This window comes from Euleptes europaea, chromosome 19 (assembly GCF_029931775.1).
Source record: "Euleptes europaea isolate rEulEur1 chromosome 19, rEulEur1.hap1, whole genome shotgun sequence".
In the NCBI taxonomy this organism is placed as follows: Eukaryota; Metazoa; Chordata; class Lepidosauria; order Squamata; family Sphaerodactylidae; genus Euleptes; species Euleptes europaea.
Genome location: NC_079330.1, coordinates 387,778 through 407,543, shown reverse-complemented (window position 1 = coordinate 407,543; position 19,766 = coordinate 387,778). Strand labels below are relative to the sequence as shown.

Here is a 19,766-nt window from a genome sequence, read left to right as displayed (position 1 = left end):
TGTGTCGCTACAGAGCAGCGGAAGCCCCAGGACTCCGAAGGGAAGAAGCAGTATGACCGCGAGTTCCTCCTGGACTTCCAGTTCATGCCTGCCTGCATCCAGAAGCCAGAGGGGCTGCCGCCCATCAGTGACGTGGTCCTTGACAAGGTATGGGGCCCAGGGGAGGGGGGTGTTGTGTCCAGTCTCTGAAGAGCAGTGCCTGGCTGTCGTGTTGGGCCTGGCCTGGCGAGGAGGGGCTGCAGCGACTGGTCTTAGTTCACTTGGAGTGAGGGGTCTGGTCCGCTGGGGAGACCAGAGCGGGGATCTTCACGGGATGGTCTTTGGAGCCCAGACTTCTTGCACAAGGGCTGCTGTGGGGGCCCCACTCTTTTTCCTCTCCCTTTTTTGGGTACTGAGGAGTGGGCCTGTCCTTGACCTGTTGTGTCTTCCAGTGTTTCTTTCGAGGGGTGGACCAGTGAGGCAACGCTCCTGGCTCACTGGGCTGCAGCTTGTGAGCTGGGCATCCCACCACAGGGGGAGCTTAAAGACAATCTGCGCTGCAGGGTGCTCTGAAGGACAGGCGTGGAGGCGGAAGGGGGCTACCATGTGTGACCCTTCGCTTTTTGCTTTCCTTTCCACACAGATCAATCAGCCCAAGCTGACTCTCCGGACTTTGGATCCTCGCATCTTGGCACGGGGTCCGGATTTCACACCGGCGTTTGCTGATTTTGGTCGACAGATCCCTGGTGGACGGGCGACAGCTGTAAGTGTGAGTCTTTGGGGTTGTTCCTTCAGTCAGGAGCCCCCTTCCCCGCTGCTGCTGCCACACGAACACACGATAGCTCTGCTGCAATGAAGGGGAGACCCCAAAGCATGGGGCAGGGAGGGGCTCTTGGCTTGCTTTCCCTCCTCCTGCCCCGTCACCATCACTTGTCTCTTCCTCCCTGTCTGGCTGTTTCTTTTCTTGTCTTCCCTGTCACCTCTCCTTCTCCTTTTCTGCCTGGGCTCTGGTTGGCTGAAGAGTCGGGTCCTCCCCTCCCAAGGGAACGGGCAGAGGTATGGAAAGTGGCAAGCCAAGAGGGATGCCGCGGGGGGGCCTCTGCCTCCCAGAGATTCCGGCCAGAGCCCGCCAAGAGCACAGGGGTCTGTGGGGGTTCGCTTCCATGGTCCACCGTTGGCCCGGCCTGTGTGCGGCCTGGTCCTCTGCAGGGAGGGAGTCCGAAGCCAAGCCTGGCCTGTGGGTGACACCCCCCCCCTTTGTCTCTCTCCAGGCCTGCAAAGTGCAGCCCCCTCCTGGCCTCCAGTCTCTTGCTCGGTGCGGCCCCCCAGCCTGCCCTTTGTTGGTCTCCTCTCACCCACCCCTGCGGAACCTGCCGATAGGGGTAAGCCACCCTCTCCCCCTCCCTCCCCCTCTTTCTGCCAAGGTCTCTCCTCCCCCTTCCTCCCCCCCCCCCCGAGAGAGGCGCCAGAGGCACACACCTGTGATGGCCCCAGCTGCCCGCCTTGCCTTGTACCTTCTTTAGGCAGTCTCTTCTTCAGTGGTGGGTGGGACACGCCCGGCAGAGGGCGAGCTGGACCTTTGGCCTGAGCTGGATCCGCCCGGGGCTGCCCTTTGCAGTCCTGAGGAGAGGGGGAGATCAGGTGAGTCTCGCTTGGCCCCGCCTCTCTCGCTCGAAAGCATTCAGTGCAGAGTGTGTTTTTTCCCTCTTGTGTCGCTGAATGGCAGCTTCTTCCATTGTGTTTCGTGACAGTAACAGCATTTCACTAACCTCGGTGTCCTAGAAAACGGTTACCCGGGTGATGCATCTTATTGTTTTCCAGGGAATTCAGATGAGGCAAAATACCTGCAGCGTCTGTTGTGGCCAGGTGTGATGCACCAGGAGCCGGGTGGCATCAGCTAAAACCTCCGTGCCTTGGGTTTCCCCCCAGGAGGGTTTTTTGAGCGCCTCCTGGTCTGCCTTGGGGGCCCCTGTGCCAGAGAGAGAGAGCTTAGGAAGGGCCTCCTGGCGGGCTGCTTCCTCTCTGATGAGATGGGGGCCCCGTGCCGGTGCTTCGGCTCCTTCTGCCAGCGTTGTTCCTAAGTCAAGACAGCAGCAAGGGAAGTTTGGTTGCTAAAGGTGACGGAGGAAGAGAGGTCAGTTGGGGGTGTCTAGAGGTGGTGCCGGCAAGGAGTCCTGTGGCGACACGTAGCCATGGTGGGCAAGCTCAGGAATGGGAGAGAGACCAGAAGAAAGGCTTGTTCCTCTCCCTCCATCCTGGCAGGGCGAGTACCCTTCATTTCTTGGAAGCTAGTTGGAATGAGGGACTGATCCAGGAGCAGAACGTCAGCTGCTGCTGGTGTCCCAAGGACCTTTTGAGCATTGTCGATGTCCCTGTTGTGTGACTGTGTTGCATGGAGGTAATTCAGCAGCTGATTGGACCCTGCTGATGCCCGTTGCTTTCTGCAGACGAAACTGGTCTTAAGGTCCTTGTATCCAAGGCAGCGGAAGGAAGGGGCCGGTCACTCTGGGCAGACCATACGTGAGTGACGGGTCAAGCTCCGTGAAATCAGCCCCCAGCTTTTGAGGCTTGGTGCTGGTGGGCGGACTTGAGCACTCCCATGGTGTGTGTTTGCTTTACTCGTCAAGCCACACACCGAATACCGCAGATGAATTTGGACACGTCCACCACGAAGCAGGACTTGGTCTCTCTAGGGAGCGGCGTGTCCTCCCCATCGCCACTATGTGAGTCATCTGCCCAGGCTGAGAGCCCTGCTAGGGCTGGTTGCAGCTCAGTGACCACTCAGTACGCTGCCCCTCCGGGTGGAGGAGCCAAGGGACACCTCCTTTGGCGTTTGTGCTGGGAGGTGCGCGGTGGGAGATCCCTGCAAAGGCTGCGCGAGGTGTTGTGCTTTGCGGTGGCAGTGGTCATTCTTGGGGAAGGAAGAGGAGGGCTTTCCTGTCCTTTGCAAATGGAAGGGAAAGGGGGCGACGCAGGGCTGGGGGCCTCGCTGGGGAGAAGGGGAGCATGCTGCTTTCTCCTTGCCTGAGCATGTTAGTTGGAGTGTGTGAGAAAGCCGTCAGGCCATTGCTCTTGTTTCACTTGTGCCACTTGTCTACGAGAAAGGACGGAGGCGGGCAGCGGTGTTTTGCCAACTGGTGTTTCCTGCGTGAGACGGGCCCTCCCCGAGTGTCAGGAGTGCAGCCCAGAAACCCTCGCCCTTCCTTCACTCCCCCACCATCAGACACTGCTTGCAGGATTTCTCGCAGGCTGCTGGAGCATGTAGTGTTGTCATGTCATGTCAGTGTCTTAAGGGAATGTAATATTGGGTGGGGGTGATTTTTGTCTTAGCTGTTGAATGTTGGGCCACGGAGATCTCAGCCTGGTCAGAGGCGAGAGCCCCGAAAGATCATCACTGTTTGCGTCAAAGAGGACATCCACCTGAAGAAAGCCGAGAACGCCTGGAAGCCGACCCTGAAACGTGAGACGCAAGCAGAAGACCCTGACAACATCAAGACCCAGGTGAGGCAAGGCTGGGGAGGGGTCTGTGGGTGCCGGCCTGGCTTCCCCCGGGGTTCACATTGCATGGAAAGGGGTCAGGATACCAGACAACCTACTACCTCTTCTTGAATATTTCTGCCTTTGCTTTTGAAAGAAAAAAGCATCCCACAGGAAGGCCCCCTGCCAAGGGCCCTTCTGCAGCTGTGGAGTTCTGCTGTGTCTGACTGTCTCTGCCTCTGTCTTCCCCTTTCCCTCCTGAAATGGCAGCCCCGGTGGGTGGAGCTGTTTGTTCAGACTGCCCTTGCAGGGGATTGGGGTATTTTTGGTGTGTGTGTGTGTGTGGAGGGGGCGGTTTGTGGAATTCACAGTGGGCCACTGTCTGCAGGCTGGTGGACCCAACATGCACACAGGTGGAGGGTACCATAAGCTGCCTTGGGGCAATTTCCCACGTTTCTCTCCAAGTCTCACCACATTTGGGGCTTTTCTCTTGCACTTGCTTTTCCCTTTGCTTTAGGAGCTGTTCCGCAAGGTTCGAAGTATCTTAAACAAGCTGACCCCGCAGATGTTCAATCAGCTAATGAAGCAAGTGACCGATTTAACTGTGGACACGGAAGAAAGGCTGAAAGGTGTGATCGACCTGGTGTTTGAGAAGGCCATCGATGAGCCCAGCTTCTCTGTGGCCTATGCAAACATGTGTCGATGTCTTGTCACGGTAAGGCCGGGGAGGGGGAGATTCCTGGCTGGGGGTTGTCGCAGTGACACGCGGGGAAGGGCAGGGAGTAGTTCAGTCAAGCTCAGCAGGTGTGGGCATGGCAGAGGAGGATCTTTGTTTGGCGAGGGACACTTCTACTCAAGTACAGTTATTAATAATTTATTATACTTACCTACTTTTTGACCATAGACCCATAAAGTGGCTTACAATGGTTAGAAATGCATTCTAAATGCTTCCCTCCCCTCCTATTCCTCCCTGGGATTGCCCCCATTGCTGCAGCCTTCTGTACTCCAGGAAAGGGGGGGGGGGTCTCTTCAATGTCCTGAGAGCTAAGTTGGACGGATCCAAGCCTCTGATGTTGCAGATGTTCCTGTCCTCTCTGAGCCATGGGACTGTGGCAGGCACTTCGTTGACTGGTGGTACATTTAGGTGCAGGCATATTTGAGCAAGGGACGTGTTTTGTCAATCCTGTAAGCAAGATGGATGGCAGAGGGGAGCAAACAGAAGGTGGAATTGCCATGAGTGGCACCACCGGGCACTGGAACGCGGAAGCCCCCTGTGATGGATCGAAGGGTGACTGGGATTTTTTTCCAGGGGAAATTTGATGGCACACAGAGGCTTGATGGCATACAAATTTGTGTGGATACAGAGACAGGAATTTATTTGTGACAGAAAGTCAGGATGAGGGTTTAGGCAAGTAAACTGGGATTTCAGAAAGGTATGAGGATTTTGCAAAAACAAACAGAGAGCTGGCACTTTAGCCAAGAGAGAGGTGGGGGACTCACCGGCAGCAAACTGAGGCCTCAGCCTCTGTCACCGGCGATGCTTTGACATCACGTGGCCAGTGACATGGGGATGCTCTGGTATTTGGGCAACAACTATGGTAGCAGCCATTTTTACATAGAGTTTTTGCCCAAATTTTTACATAGAGTTTTTGCAACCACTCATCACTGGTGACATGATGACATCACTTCCTATGGCCTCAGTTTGCTGCTGGTAAGGCCCCCTGCCAGCCAGCCAAATGGCCCTGGGGCTAGAGGTCCCAAAGCAGGGGATCCCTCGCTTCCCGCAGGGGTCTGGGAACCCTACCCAGGAGTGAGAGAGGGAGCTGCATCCTGAGAATGGTGCTGCCTGGTGATCTGATCAGGGACTGCACAGCAGAGGGCCTGACTTGCATGTCGCGTTTTGCTTTCCTTGTGTTGGACATAGCTGAAAGTACCCATGGCAGAGAAGCCTGGAAGCACTGTCAACTTTCGCAAGTTGCTACTGAATCGCTGCCAGAAGGAATTTGAGAAGGACAAAGCTGATGATGATGTCTTTGAGAAGAAGCAGAAAGAACTGGAAGCTGCCACCACGGTGAGTCTCCAGCAGTGTCTCCAGCAAAGCCCCTTCCACTGAGTGCGCTCTGTTATGTGAACAGTGGGGTTTGTGTTTGGCTGATTTCGGGAACAAGGAGATGGGCTTGTGGGGTGGAACTCCTCAGCCAGTGTCCTGCTCCCTGGTGGGGCGGTTCTGGGGCGGCTGCTTCGGCTCCTCTTTGCCATTCCCTTTCCTGTGCTGCAGCCAGAGGAGAGGACGCGGCTTCATGATGAGCTGGAGGAGGCCAAGGACAAGGCGCGGCGGCGCTCCATTGGCAACATCAAGTTCATTGGGGAGCTCTTCAAACTGAAGATGCTGACGGAGGCCATCATGCACGACTGTGTGGTGAAGCTGCTGAAGAACCATGACGAGGAGTCCTTGGAGTGCCTCTGCCGCCTCTTGACCACCATTGGCAAAGACTTGGACTTTGAAAAAGCCAAGGTGGGGGGGGGGGGCACAGTCGCAACAGACGGTCTGAGCTGGGAGGAGGGAGACAGACCGGGCAGGCGGGAGGGGGGTGTTTCCGAGTGGCATCAGCATTTTTCCCATTTGCTGCCTTGCATCTCACACTGCAATAAGTGAGGAATTCTCCAGTGCATGTTCTGTAAATTAAAAACAGCTTGAGAGTTTGATGGTCATCATCCCATGATTCTTGCTGTCTTCTCCATCCATGGAGAACGGACAGGTTTTGCCTCCAAGTGATGCTGCAGGCCCCACATGAACTTGGCATGGATTTCCAGGTCAGGCTGGAGGATGGAGCCCGCTCTGTGCCCCTGCCTCCTCCAAAGGCTTGCATTTTCCCCTCTCTTGGCTCTTCACAAATGTAGTTAAATCATGCCTAAAGATGTAGAGTTTTCCACTGCTTTTTTGGCACGACTGTGGTTTGTTTGATGGGATCATTTGGCCACGATGCCAGGGCGTTCCTAGAGCTCAGCATGAGGCTGCCTGGGTGGCTGGCGCCCCCTCTGCTGAGTGGCAAATATTGTGAGGGCATTTGTCTGTCTTCCAGCCTCGAATGGATCAGTATTTCAATCAAATGGAGAAGATTGTGAAAGAAAGGAAAACATCATCTAGGATCCGGTTCATGCTTCAAGATGTCATAGACCTCAGGCAGGTATGTGTTTGGTGAGGGGCACGACCAGAAGGGGTCTGAGAAGCAGGGCTGGTGGATCTGGGTGGTCGCCAAAGGGCAGGACCCAGTTTTGTCAGCAGTTTGCACCTTGGAGTAGTTCTCCGCTAAGTGTCTTGACCCACTTCCTGTGCCTATTCATACCACCCAAGTGTCCCAAGGAGAGGGGCAAAGGATTGCCAGCTAGAGGGGGGGAAATGCCCTTTCCCGTAGATAGCGGCTTAATAGGATGTCATTTACCTCCCTGCCATGAAGAGCTTCTGCTCCCCGTTTCCACACATTAAGCCTCTATTAGAGGGACAGGGTGGTTTTCTTTGGCCAGGCCGGCTGGCAACAGGCTGCTAACTCGTGCTGTGGGGGCGTGGCTCTGTGCTCTCCCCAGCTGGAGGCTTTCAAAGAGACATTTGATTGTTTATAAACTTAACCAAAAGCCATACACAGGGAAGCAGATGTAAGTGGGTTCCCACCAGGTGTGGATTGCTTGTGTGAGGAATACGTTGCTCGCTGGGGGTGCAGGATGCCTCCCCTTCAGGGCTTGTTCTCCTGTCTTTTGCAGTGTAACTGGATATCACGGAGGGCAGATCAAGGCCCCAAGACAATAGAGCAGATTCATAAAGAAGCAAAGATTGAGGAGCAGGAGGAGCAACGTAAAGTCCAGCAGTTGATGACCAAAGAAAAGAGGCGGCCTGGTAATTCCCGGCACCGTGCTTTGCCCTTCCCTGTCCAGTTTCCTGAGCAGTGCCTCAGCAAGCATGCTCACTGGGTCTTTCCGTACCCGCAGTGTTCTGCTGGAGGACAGTCCCATCTGTAGTGTTCACTTGGGCTGAAGGGGGGGTGCTCTCTAGCTAGAGTGGGCAGAATTATGCAGAACAGTTCACCCGAAAACACTTTCAGAAGCCCCGGTTACCAGAAGCTTTCAAACTGGGGGCGGGGGGGGGGGGGCTGTCCCTGAGCTTCCATCATGGGTCTGTCTGCTTCTTTGCAGGTGTCCAGAGGGTGGAGGAGGGTGGCTGGAACACTGTACAAGGAGCGAAAAATAGCCGTGTGCTGGACCCCACCAAGTTCCTTAAAATCACCAAGGTATGTATTTGGGAAGAGGCCCTTGGTTAGAGGACTGGCTGGAGGGATGGCTGAAAACCACGTGGTTATTAATCTGGCCTTAGTGTTTCTTGCGCCTCCCACCCTGAAGCTGTTTTCTATGTATGCTTGACTGCTTGGTGCTGCCCTTGGGGACCTGATGCCTCGGTGAGATGGTTGCAGAGTGGGCAGCTCCCCTTGGCTTACTGCCAAAGGGACACACCCTGCCCAAGCCGGCCAGGCCTGATTCCTCCTCTTGTGTATTGCAGCCCACAATAGATGAGAAGATCCAGCTTGTGCCTAAAGCCCAGCTGGGCAGCTGGGGAAAAGGCAGCAGCGGCGGAGCAAAGGTCAGCGAGATCGGTAAGCACGGAGCTCCCTTTCCTCCTCTCTGCTGTGGGGCCCAACACACAGCCTCCCCCCCAGGCGGAGGGCAGGCTTCCACTTGTGGTCAGGCTTAAGAACATAAGAAAGGCCCTGCTGGATCAGACCAAGGCCCATCAAGTCCAGCAGTCTGTTCACATAGTGGCCAACCAGGTGCCTCTAGAAAGCCGCAAACAAGCTTCTGAAGAACCAAATCAAAATTCTGCTCCAAAAGTGACTGAAACCAGGCCCTTTGGCCAGATTCCAGGTCTTGCATAATCATAGAATCATAGAGTTGGAAGTGACCACCAGGGTCATCTAGTCCAAGTCCCTTGCACAATGCAGGAAATTCACAACTACCTCCCCCCCCATACCCCCAGTAACTCCTACTCCATGCCCAGAAGATGGGCCAAGAGGCCCTCCCTCTCATGATCGATGCCATTGAAGTCCGTTTGCATACCATGTTTGTTTCTCCACTGCACTTCGTCCTTCTCTGGCCTGAATCCCCAAAACTGTTTGGCCAGTCCTGTCACCTCTGACCTTCTGTCAGATGTTGCTTGTCCACTGCTGAGCCTGTCCTCCCACTCGTAAGGACTAGAGTGGGTGGACTCTAATCTGGAGAACCGGGTTTGATTCCCCACTCCTTCACGTGAGTGGCGAATGCTAATCTGGTGAACCAGGTTCGTTTCCACACTCCTCCACATGAAGCCTGCTACATGACCTTGGGCCAGGCAGTTTTCTGAACTCTCTCAGCCCCACCTACCTCACAAGGTGTCTGTTGCGAGGAGGGGAAGGAGATTGAAGCCGGTTTGATTCTTCCTTAAGTGGTAGAGAAAGTCAGCATATAAAAACCAACTTAGTTACTGGCATTGAAAGAAGTAAACAGCTGGTAGCGAAAGCCCCTGCGTTTGAGTGTCTTTGCAGCACGTTGTTCAGGTGTCATGTGAGCTTGACAACTAGCCAGGTTTGTGCCTGCCATGACATCTGAATGGACTGCGAGATGGCTGGATCCTGCTTTTTCTGCTCTTGTTTGGGATTATGTAACCCACGGGACCCTGACTGTAGAATTCCGTGCTCTCGGGGCCCTGTCCTTGCTCTCTGGGGCTCCCCACCTGGCCGGTGATCGGCCTCCCAGATATTTCCAGGCTCCAAACCAGTCTCCCGCCCCAGAGTGCAGGGGGTCATGGGTCGAGCTGCTGAGCTCCAGAGACGGCTGTCACTCTCCCCAACATCCTCTTGCAGATTCCTTACGACCAAGTGCCACTAGTTTGAACCGCTTCTCTGCACTGCAGCCTCCCGTGTCATCCGTGTCAGCGTCAGTCACCTCCTCAGAGTTGGACTCTCGCCGGGCCTTAACGAGGTAAGCAGCGAGTGGCGAACTGACTGCAGCTTCTCTGGCACTTGCTTTTCAAGAAGGCTGTGGGTGACGCTGCTTTGGGAGTGGTGAAAGAGGAACCGGGGGGGGGGGGGGGCGGGGGGGATCATCCACCCGTGCATGCCTTCCTGTATAAGAAGCCCGGTTTAGTATGTTGTGCTTTGAGGGGCCGTGCATGGCACGTCATCCGCTTGGTTAAAACCAGCCTTTCGGATCAACTCTCTTGCTCTTCCGGTGAGCGCTGAATTTCTGTGCTTATTGTTAGTTGTGATTCACAGTAGATGTCGGTTCGTATAACTATCCTGGCGTGTTGGGAGCGATTGTGGTCAGACGTTTGCCTGTGCGATGTCTGTCTTTCTTCCCGCAGTCGCGGGAGCTCAGGCAGGGAGAAGAACGACAAGCTGCTGCCCTCTTCGGTGTCCCGGCCCGGCACCTTCCTGCGGGGCAGCAGCAGCAAAGAGCTCCTCCTGGACAACCAAGCTCAGGAGGAGCAGCGGCGGGAGATGCTCGAGACGGTGAAGCAGTTAACCGGCGCCCTGGAGAGTGACCGAAACAGTACGGAGGCAGACCGGAACAAAGTTAAAGAAGTGGGTGAGTTTCTCCGCCACTGGCGCTGCCCCCGGGTCCTCCTGGCCAGCAGCATCTGGGAGTTCTGGGGAGCCCCGCCGAGTGCGCTGAGCTGCCCCTTGCCAAGCTCTTCACTCGCCTGCTTGCCTGCGATTTCAGCCGCGTTCAGCCTCTCTGGTGTGGCTGTGTCCCTTACATCAGTCTTGAGGGTAGAGCCCCACAGAGGCCGGGGTTGGTGTGGCTGCTTGTTGCGTTCCTCTGCAGAGCGTTTCTGTTAAGGCAGCTAGTGGATGGGATTCCTTGTGGATTTCCATATTCTTGCTCATTTTAGCGGTAGGTAGAATCTTTGGAAAGCAAGCAGAGTAACATTAATGTAGATAAGCACAGAGAAGAATGCCTTGCTGTCCTTCACACTGGGGAGGCCTCCCCTCTCTGTGCTTCCCCCCGCCCCCCATGGACTGTCCTTGTCCCTCTTCTCTGGCCACATACTGTCCTGCCATCCCTGTGGCTGTGATATTTCCTTTCTGCATCGGGCACCCAGCTCTCGCCCGCCTCCGTTGGATGCCTTCTGGTCCCGACAAGCACAGTGTGCCCAAGACTGAGCTTCTGCTGCTCTTCTTTTTGCTTATTCTCCAGTCAGTTGGCAACATCACAAAGCACAAAGGCTGGGTGGGATGTTGGACCCCTCGCTCTGCCCTGCCACTAAGCCTTTGCCTTCTTTTGAGAACGTGGCCAGAGAGCAGCCCCTCCTCCCAGTCCCCCGGGCAAGGCTCCTGCCTTGGCCACCTCTCCTCTGGACTCTGCCGGCACACCTCCCTTTCCTCTATGCAGAGCTCTGCCATCAGAGTAATTCCCTTTGCTGTCACTCTGACTGCGTGGTAGTTCTCTCTCTCCATTGCCTTCCCACCCACTCCCAAACTCCTTGCCCATGCCCCCCCATCTCTCCACACTTGCATCCTGCTGACGTTCACAGCATACACACCCCACTGTCCAAAGGGCTTCTGCTCCCTCAAGCCCTGCTTACCTGCTTGCAGCTGCAGCTTCCGCTCCCAACACCCCTCTCGGCATGATGGTGCCATTCCTTCAATTCCCTATTCAAAAACCACTTTTCCCGTGAAGTTTTAGGCACAACCCCTCCCCTAGGAAAGTAAGACTAACCCCACATGACCAGAAGGAACTGCAGGGGCTTCCCATGTTCATCCCACATGTCGAATTTGAGATTGTAGGCTTCTTGGGGCAGGGGCCCCTTGTGTTCTGTGCTGGGGCTGTGAGAATGATTCACAACGAAATGGGGAACGGTCCGTTGTCAGGAAGGAAGCTGCCTCATGTCTCTGTGTTAATCTTCTCTTTAACCGTCTTAAAAGCCAAGCCTGAAATCCCCACCTACCCTGCCCAAGACAACAAGCCTGCCCTATCAGACGAGGAAGTGGAGAGAAAGTGCAGATCGATCATTGATGAATTCTTGCACATTAATGACTATAAGGCAAGTGGAACAGCAGCCCTGGGCAGGGAGCGGGTCACTTTGCCCTGACGGGGGCTTCCTGGCAGCCTTGCACAAGATGTCCCTCTTAAGTCTGGATGCTGAGGTGAGATGCGAAGTTGCAGACTCCAAGAAGCCCACCTCTGTGTCACCCCTTGTGTTGCCTGCACAGGAAGCGATGCAGTGCGTGGAGGAGCTGGACATGCCAGGTGTGCTGCCTATCTTCGTGCAAGTAGGAGTGGAATCCACCCTGGAGAGGAGCCAGATCACCAGAGATCACATGGGCCAGTTGCTGTATCAGCTGGTGCAGACGGAAAAACTAAGCAAGGAGGACTTCTTCAAGGGGTTGGTAGTCTGCCAGGGAAAGAAGAACTATTTCTGGGTATTCTCTTCTCTTTTGTGGGTGCTGACACAGGAATCAGACACACAGCATCGGATACACAGGAGCAACCAGTGCGCTCTCCCAGAAAGGGTGTGGATTCACAAATCACAAAAATCACACAAGGTTGGAAGAGACCCCAAGGGCCATCCAGTCCAACCCCCTGCCATGCAGGATCCCACAATCAAAGCTCTCCCGACAGATGGCCATCCAACCTCTGCTTGAAGATCTCCAAAGACGGGGACTCCACACACACACACACACACACACACACACCCAAGGCAGCGCATTCCGTCGAACCGCCCTCACCGTCAGAAAGTTCTTCCTAATGTTTACCGTATATACTCGGGTTTAAGCCGACCCGAGTATAAGCTGACCCCCCAAATTTGAGGCCAGAAAAGGGAATTTCTTATTGACCCTCGTATAAGCCGAGGGTCAATAAGAAATTCCCTTTACCGGCAATGCTGCGCTCTAAAATGGCGGCCGCCATTTTAGAGCGCAGGGCCCTGCCCCAGGTCGCCCTCCCGCCGGCCTCCAGGCCCTCCCAACCCACCCCAACCCACCCCGACCCCAGTGCCATTCAAGGGGGGAGGGGGAAGAGCCCCTTACCTGGAAAGGCGGCGAATCGGTGGTGGCGGCGCGGCCTTCCTGGGCTGGCAGGAGGCCCCCACCGGCCGGAGGAAGGCGCCCAGGCGCGCGGCCGGCGGTGGCGCAGCCGGCTGGGGCCTCCTGCCTGGGCGGGAAGGCCCCTGCCGGCCAGAGGAACGCGCCCAGGCACGCAGGCGGCGGCGGCGCGGCCGGCGGGGGCCTCCTGCCTAGGCGGGAAGGCCCCCCCTGGCCAGAGGAACGCGCCCAGGCGTGCGGCCGGCGGCGGCGCGGCCGGCGGGGGCTCCTGCCTGGGCGGGAAGGCCCCCCCCCGGCCAGAGGAACGCGCCCAGGCGCGGCGGCGGCGTGGCCGGCGGGGGCCTCCTGCCTGGGCGGGAAGGTCCCTGCCGGCCGGCCGAAGGCGCCCAGGCGCACGGGCGGCGGCGGTGCGGCCGGCGGGGGCCTCCTGCCTGGGCGGGAAGGCCCCCCCCCCCCCGGCCAGAGGAACGCGCCCAGGCGCGCAGGCGGCGGCGCGGCCGGCGGGGGCCTCCTGCCTGGGCGGGAAGGCCCCCCCCCGGCCAGAGGAATGCGCCCAGGCGGCGGTGATGGAGGTAAGTTCCCCCCTCCCTCCTCCCTCTTACCTCCTCCCCCCTCTACCGTATTGACCCGCGTATAAGCCGAGGTCGGCTTTTTCAGCCCTTTTTTTGGGCTGAAAAACTCGGCTTATACGCGAGTATATACGGTAGGTGGAATCGCTTTTCTCTTAGTTTAAATCCACTACTCCATGTCCTAGTCTCTGAAGCAACAGAGAACAAGCTAGTTCTCTCATTAACATGGCATCCCTTCAAATATTTAAACATGGCTATCATGTCACCCCTTAACCTTCTCTTCTCCAGACTAAACAAACCCAGCTCCTTAAGTCTCTCCTCATAGGGCATGGATTCCAGACCTCTGACCATTCTGGTTGCCCTCCTCTGGACCCGCTCCAACTTGTCAACATCCTTCTTAAGTTGTGAAGCCCAAAACGGGACACAGTATTCCAAGTGAGGTCTGACCAATGCAGAATACAGTGGTAGTATTACTTCCCTTGATCTAGACACAATACTCCTATTGATGCAGCCCAGAATTGCATTGGCCTTCTTAGCATTGGATTGACCAGTGTGGCTTTCTCCCGTAGGTTTGCAGACACCTTGGAGACTGCAGACGACATGGCTATCGATATCCCACACATCTGGTTGTACTTGGCTGAACTAGTGACCCCCATGTTAAAAGAAGGAGGAATCTCTATGAGAGAACTTCTGACGTAAGCAGAGCTCTTTGTCTGGGAGGGGGTGGCAAAGTCGGCGCTGGCTGTAGCTGATGTTTCACTCTGTGGCTGAATCCAGAGAGCTGCCCCCTCCACCACTTGCGGGGCTTTGAGAGACCCACTGTGGGTTTCCAGCCGCCCAGCCATTCTTCAGCAAAGCCGGGGGGTGGGGGGGCTGCACAGGTGCTCTTGAGCTGAGAAGTCCAGGCCAGACATCGAGAAATCCTTTGTGGGACTCTTCCACACTCTCGGTAAAGCCCGTGTTTGTTGCTGTTCCGTTGCAGAGAATTTAGTAAGCCGTTACTTCCAGTGGGAAGAGCTGGAATCTTACTTTCTGAAATGCTGCACCTTCTATGCAAACAAATGGTGAGTGTGCTGGGTGTCATTCCCAGGTCTTTGCATGTCCCCAAAAAAGGAAACGATGGGGCCTGGAAGGCAGCGATGCTGGGGGAAAGCCAGAGGCTTCCTTGGGTCTGTCAGGCTTGTGAGCTGAGTGAAGATTTTTCAGAGGTGGTTTTGAAGTCTGCTTGGGCTGCTCAGAGGCAGCAGTCCCACAACTCCGCCTGTCCCTTAGGCTCTGGAGAGCATGGAGATCAGTGTCTGTGTGTGGTTTGGCCTTCCCAGTCACACTCCTCTCTCTGAAGGGCCTCCTGGCCTGAGCATCCTTTTCCTCGCTGGATGACGGACCTTTGCTTGGTTCACGCTGCCAGTAGTGCATGCTCCCCAGCAGCTGCCAGACCCTCCTCTGGGGTGGAGGTGGGGGGTAGTGGCGCAGTCGCTGCTGCAAACAGGGGCCCCTCCGCTACCCCTCCTTCACCCCCAAGAAAAGCCTGAGTGGATACCTGCACCGCACCTCCCCGTTTCACAGCCAAGGCACTGGCTTTGTGTTCTAGAGCCATAAGAAAGTGGCGGCCTTGTGGAGGGAGGCTGACCTCAGTTGGAAAGACTTCTTGCCAGAAGGCGAAGACGTCCACACATTTCTCACGGAGCAGGTGCGTTGGGGCCCTGGCCTGTGAGCAGCACCGGGCAGCTCGGGGGGCAAAGCATCCTGGGTAAAAGGAAGTGACGGATCTCGTGGGTGCATGTGTGTGCATGTGTGTGCATAGCTGTACAACTCTCGGCTTGACTTGGTGGATGAAAAGGCTTCTGTCACAGCCTCTCACTCTCAGCTTCCAAGGCTGGTAGCAGCAGCAAGAAAATACCTTCATAAAGCACTGCAATCAACAAAATGCCAGTGGAAAAATATTCCATCAACAGTATACAGTGAAAGCCAAACGAAAGGATTGGGGCTGGGGGAGCAACTGGGCAGAGAGACTTCCAGCAATGCAGACGACTTAGCCAAAGTCCTGGGTGAATGACATCCAGTTTTAACCTGGCGCCCAAGACTCAGCAGGATCAGTTGCATGCAAATGCTTGTGGCAGGGAGCCCCACAGTCTTAATCCCGCCGTAGCACTGTGATGGCCAGTGGGAGGGTACACAGAGAAGGGGGCGCTAGTAGGTGAAAGGCTTCAGTGGGCAGGGTGAGGGGCCCTGGAGGGCTCCAGTCCCAGGGGCACCCAGAGCTCGAAAGTCAGGAATGGCACCTTCCCCCCGTAGAGGATGAGAGGTGGATTCTGTTTCCTCCTGTCTTGTTGGGGGGTGGGGAGAACCCAGCAAGGGGCGGATGGAAAGCCTCGTTTGTGCTGAAGCTGCTCCTCCTCCCCCCTGCAGAAGTTGGACTTCACAGAGACTGACGGTTCCAGTTCCTCAGAAGCACTTTCAAAGAAAGAACTCTCTGCTGAAGAGCTGAACAAACAGCTGGAGAAACTCATTATGGAGGACAAGGCGAACGATGAACAGATCTTTGACTGGGTAGAGGTACAGGCTCCCATTGCTGGCCACCTTTGGGAGTGGCATGATGCAGCTGGTCCCTGGCACTCACTCCCGCTGCCAGGCAGGCCCTCTGCTTTTGGGGAAGTCTGGATTCGTCCCTGGGAGCTGCGTCTGTCACCAGGCCGATGTTCTGCTGCAGCAGTCACCTGTGTGGCCTGCGGGGGCTGGAAGTACAGATCCTTGCATTGACTGCTCCCAAGAGTGCTGTGCTACCGCAGCGTCTCTCCGAGTGCCATGTCTGGATGACTGTGCTTCAGCGGGCGCACTCTGGTGGAGTGAACACAAACAGGAGGGGTGCCTCTCTCCTGCTCCCTGCAGTTCCTGCAGAGGACTGTTCTGGCAAACCAGCCAACTTCAGCAGCCTCCCTGAGCAGCTGGCTCTCCTGTGGCCAGCCACTGCTCACAAAGACTTCTCGCTCTTTGTTTTAGGCAAATCTAGATGAAAGCCAGATGAGTTCACCGACATTCCTTAGAGCTTTAATGACAGCAGTTTGTAAAGCAGCTATTATAGGTGAGTAGTACAGTGCTCAGCCATAAAAGTTTCTGTTTCAAAGATCTGTTTCAAAGATACAAATCACTTTCTGTAATTCCCTGTGCATGAAGAATGACTCCTTCACATGGTGACACAGGGGGCCAAGCTAGACATTTGGGGAACCCCCATCTGACTCTGGAAACAACAGAGGACCTCAGCCCACGGGGGAGAAGGGGTCTCAGCCTTCCAGTCCCTTCTCCTCCTGTGCCAGAGCGCTGACCCCAGATGGCTCCAGCGTGCGTGGGCGCTTTCCTTCCGGCAAATAATGTTTGGTGGTGACGTGAGCTGCATAAGGGTCCCCCATACATCACATCTAGTTTGGCTCTGAGGCACAGGCTTTTGCCCCAGGGGACTTTGGGGGGGGGTCCTCCTCTTTGGGTCTCACCCACAGGATTTGAAGTCAAGTGAGGATGGAGAAGGAACAGATGGCCTCTTCACTATCTACAGCAGTTGTTGTTTTTCATCCAGACTTATTTTGTTGGAAAGCCTCAAGTGGTAATTTCTCCACAGCAGTTCTTGGTGTTTGCTTTGGGAAAGAGGAATTTCACCTTCCTTTTGTGGGGGCGTGTGCTTTCTCGCTTTTCATTCTCTGGGTCATGAAAGTCACCATGTCAGTTGGAGTTCTTGGGCCTCGTCTTGTGGCTGGACAGGTGTTTTGTTGGTGGAAAACATGCTGTTGTCCATTTTAGCAGCTCAATAAAGCTGAAAACTGAGCCTGCATTTTTGGTATCATGAGTGTGCAACCAGATTGTCTTTGAGATGGCAGCTACTTTCAGAGCATTTCATTTCTGTCGCGTGGTCAGCCCAAACGCATACAAGTTCTTCTGCAATTGCCCTGTCTCTGTGGGCAGGCCTGGCCTGCTGCCCTCCTCTCAGCCTCAAGCTGATGCTTGGCTCTTCTTTTTCTTTCCAGTGGATAGTTCTAGCTTGCGAGTGGACACTGCTGTGATCAAGCAGAGAGTGCCGATTTTACTTAAGTACCTAGACTCGGACACAGAGAAGGAACTACAAGCACTTTACGCACTACAAGCATCAATAGTAAAACTTGACCAGCCTCCTAGTAAGTGTGCCTCAGATTTCATTACCTTGGTTGCTCGGCCTCTTGAGTCAGCTTTGCGTAGTGTTGGGCAGAAGACCTCCGTCTCGCTGCTCCATGAACATCTCTGGCTGTAGGGCTTACAGTACATTGACTTTTGTTGCATAATTCTGCTTCCGCTAGTCAGAGAGAGAGAGAAGGATTCACTGAAACCCTCCCCCCCCGCGCTTAACTTTGTAGATGTCACCAGGTACTTTCTTCACATTCCAAAAGAAAATTTAAAAACAACAACTCTGATTCCCAGGATGTGGGATTCTGTGCCTAGAATTGGCAAGGGCAGGGCCAGAGAAATTCGGAGAGCACCTGTTCTGTTTGGTGAGGAGAGCCCCCCCCCCAATTCCACTCTTGCCTGCTCCACAGAGAAAGGGTAATTCTGTGCTTTAATTTTAAGCAAAACTCCTGGAAGTGTGTAGAAAAGTAATTGATTTTTTGAAACTCCCGGAAGAGTCATCCTTCCTTTCCCCAGTCCCAGTTTAACAAGGGAAGGGCCATTCCTGCCACAAGACCACAGAGCTGCCTGCAGTGGAGAGCATGGGCGTCCTGTCAAGTACCAACATGCACAGTCCTGTGCTTCGGCTTTAATGAGCCAAGCATCTCCCGCTGGTTAGCAGGCCGTCACTGCAAAAGCCCTCTTTTCCTCCTTTCAGACAACACCCAGGGGAACACAGAGTATGTGATCTCCTGGGCCGTGGTATTTGCTCAAGAGAGGCTGTGTTCACCTCTCTTGTTATGATGTTGGGGGGTGGGTCTGGATTCTCACATGCCCAAAAGGTTCAGAGCACTGATGAATAAATGCAAAATGGGGGGAGGGGGCAGCATGGTGTAAACAAAGCATTCAAAATTGCAACCTCAGAAAGCCCTCTGAGTTGGCTGTTCTTCATAGAAAACACGAAAAGCTTTGGCTGAATAACTTCATAATCTAGGCGGGATTCCCATCACCACATCTGCAGTTCTGCAAGGCACACTTCAAACTGAGCACTTGATCCATTCCTGGTGTTTTGCTTTGCGTGCAGACACTCCCAGGTTTGTTCCCTAGCTTTTCCATTTTAAGAATACTGGATATCGTAGGACAGAAAAGATTCTTTCTCTGCACCAAGTCCAGGAGAACCACTGCTATTTGGAGAAGACAATCCTGAACTAGATGGACCAGTTTCATGTATTTATGGGATGCTCAGCCAATAAATGCTGTTCAGGGGATGTTCTTCTCTTCCTGCAGATTTGTTACGGATGTTTTTTGATTGCCTGTACGATGAGGAAGTGATATCAGAGGATGCCTTCTACAAATGGGAAAGCAGCAAAGACCCAGCAGAGCAGAATGGGAAAGGCGTCGCACTTAAATCGGTCACAGCATTCTTTACATGGCTACGAGAAGCTGAAGAGGAGTCAGAGGATAATTAAAACTGAATACAAAAAACAAAAACAAAAAAAAACAATTTAAGTATTTTTTTAAAAAAAAGTTTCATGTCTTCGCCAATCACAGTGCAGCAAGGCCAATTCTCACGCAGAACCCCCCCCTTCTCCCGCATGTGCACGAGCGGGAGAGGGAAAAAATAGATATAAACGCAAAAGGCGATCATGGAGGATGAAAAAGTACTTGAAAATTCAAGTCCACTTCAAACCTGAGGGCAGGAGCACTAAACCAAAATACATCTATTATTTATAGAAAATATTTTGTTTTAATCTTTTTCCTTTTTAAACAAGGACTCATACTTTAAAAAGAAACAAATCTGTTTAGGAAAAAAGTGGGAACTTTTAATTTATTATTTTAAGGACTGCAAATGTCAGTGTAATTTTTAAATTTGCAGTTTCTGTAACAAATTGTAAAATAGACAAAAAAGCAGAGAAATAAATTTCCCTCCCCTGCAGATCCACCTCAGTTTTGTTTCAGAGCACGGTAGCTGTGTAATAAATTCTCAAGGGGGTTGGGAATGAGCTAGCTGAGGGGAAGAACTGTTCAAAAGTGTTCATCAGATCTTTCTGCCTGCCTCTCAGCTTGCTTCCAATAAAAGAACAAGAACAAAAATAACAAAGTGTGACATTGGAACTGATGAAGCGCGTTTGAGAAACCAGCTGTGGACCAGACTGCTTGGAATACCTGGCTCAATGCAAACAAGTGCTACTCTGGAGAAGGAGGAATTAGTAGCAGTCCTTTCAGAATCTCTAGTGCAACTTTAAGGCTTGTAAATACATAGAACAAATATTTAAAAAAAGAAATTGACTCCATACTATTTCTTTTCACTTTCAAAATATAAAGAACAAAATAAAGACAAAACTTGCAAGTTTAAAAGGAAAGAAAGTGGCTTCTCTTTTAACAGCAACGGAGTGTGCTGCCCTCCCCCTCTCGACAGGGGGCTTGCCTCTGGGTGAGGAGGGGGCCTGTTCCAGATATGACCAGTTCACATAGGAGCAGTGAGTAAAGGGGCAGGGGGGTGTTGCTGCATGCTGCATATTTTATTTTGTGTGTGTCCTTTATG

The 19,766-nt window shown here is 54.0% G+C and overlaps 1 protein-coding gene across 1 annotated transcript in view; it reads left to right on the top strand.

The window, feature by feature from the left end:
* EIF4G3 (eukaryotic translation initiation factor 4 gamma 3) overlaps window positions 1–19,300 on the top strand; it is a 51,269-nt gene extending 31,969 nt beyond the window's left edge. Inside the window, exons 14-35 of the mRNA XM_056865160.1 lie at window positions 14–147; window positions 623–748; window positions 1,251–1,361; window positions 3,310–3,480; window positions 3,974–4,171; window positions 5,381–5,527; window positions 5,735–5,971; window positions 6,540–6,644; window positions 7,216–7,348; window positions 7,645–7,739; window positions 8,006–8,099; window positions 9,342–9,459; window positions 9,842–10,065; window positions 11,406–11,528; window positions 11,698–11,866; window positions 13,663–13,788; window positions 14,076–14,157; window positions 14,685–14,783; window positions 15,503–15,649; window positions 16,094–16,175; window positions 17,110–17,256; window positions 18,509–19,300. Coding sequence (XP_056721138.1) covers window positions 14–147; window positions 623–748; window positions 1,251–1,361; window positions 3,310–3,480; window positions 3,974–4,171; window positions 5,381–5,527; window positions 5,735–5,971; window positions 6,540–6,644; window positions 7,216–7,348; window positions 7,645–7,739; window positions 8,006–8,099; window positions 9,342–9,459; window positions 9,842–10,065; window positions 11,406–11,528; window positions 11,698–11,866; window positions 13,663–13,788; window positions 14,076–14,157; window positions 14,685–14,783; window positions 15,503–15,649; window positions 16,094–16,175; window positions 17,110–17,256; window positions 18,509–18,690 — 3,050 coding nt within the window. The 3' untranslated portion in view covers window positions 18,691–19,300. The remainder of the gene's footprint in view (window positions 1–13; window positions 148–622; window positions 749–1,250; window positions 1,362–3,309; window positions 3,481–3,973; window positions 4,172–5,380; window positions 5,528–5,734; window positions 5,972–6,539; window positions 6,645–7,215; window positions 7,349–7,644; window positions 7,740–8,005; window positions 8,100–9,341; window positions 9,460–9,841; window positions 10,066–11,405; window positions 11,529–11,697; window positions 11,867–13,662; window positions 13,789–14,075; window positions 14,158–14,684; window positions 14,784–15,502; window positions 15,650–16,093; window positions 16,176–17,109; window positions 17,257–18,508) is intronic.
* The last annotated feature ends 466 nt before the right edge of the window (window positions 19,301–19,766 follow it).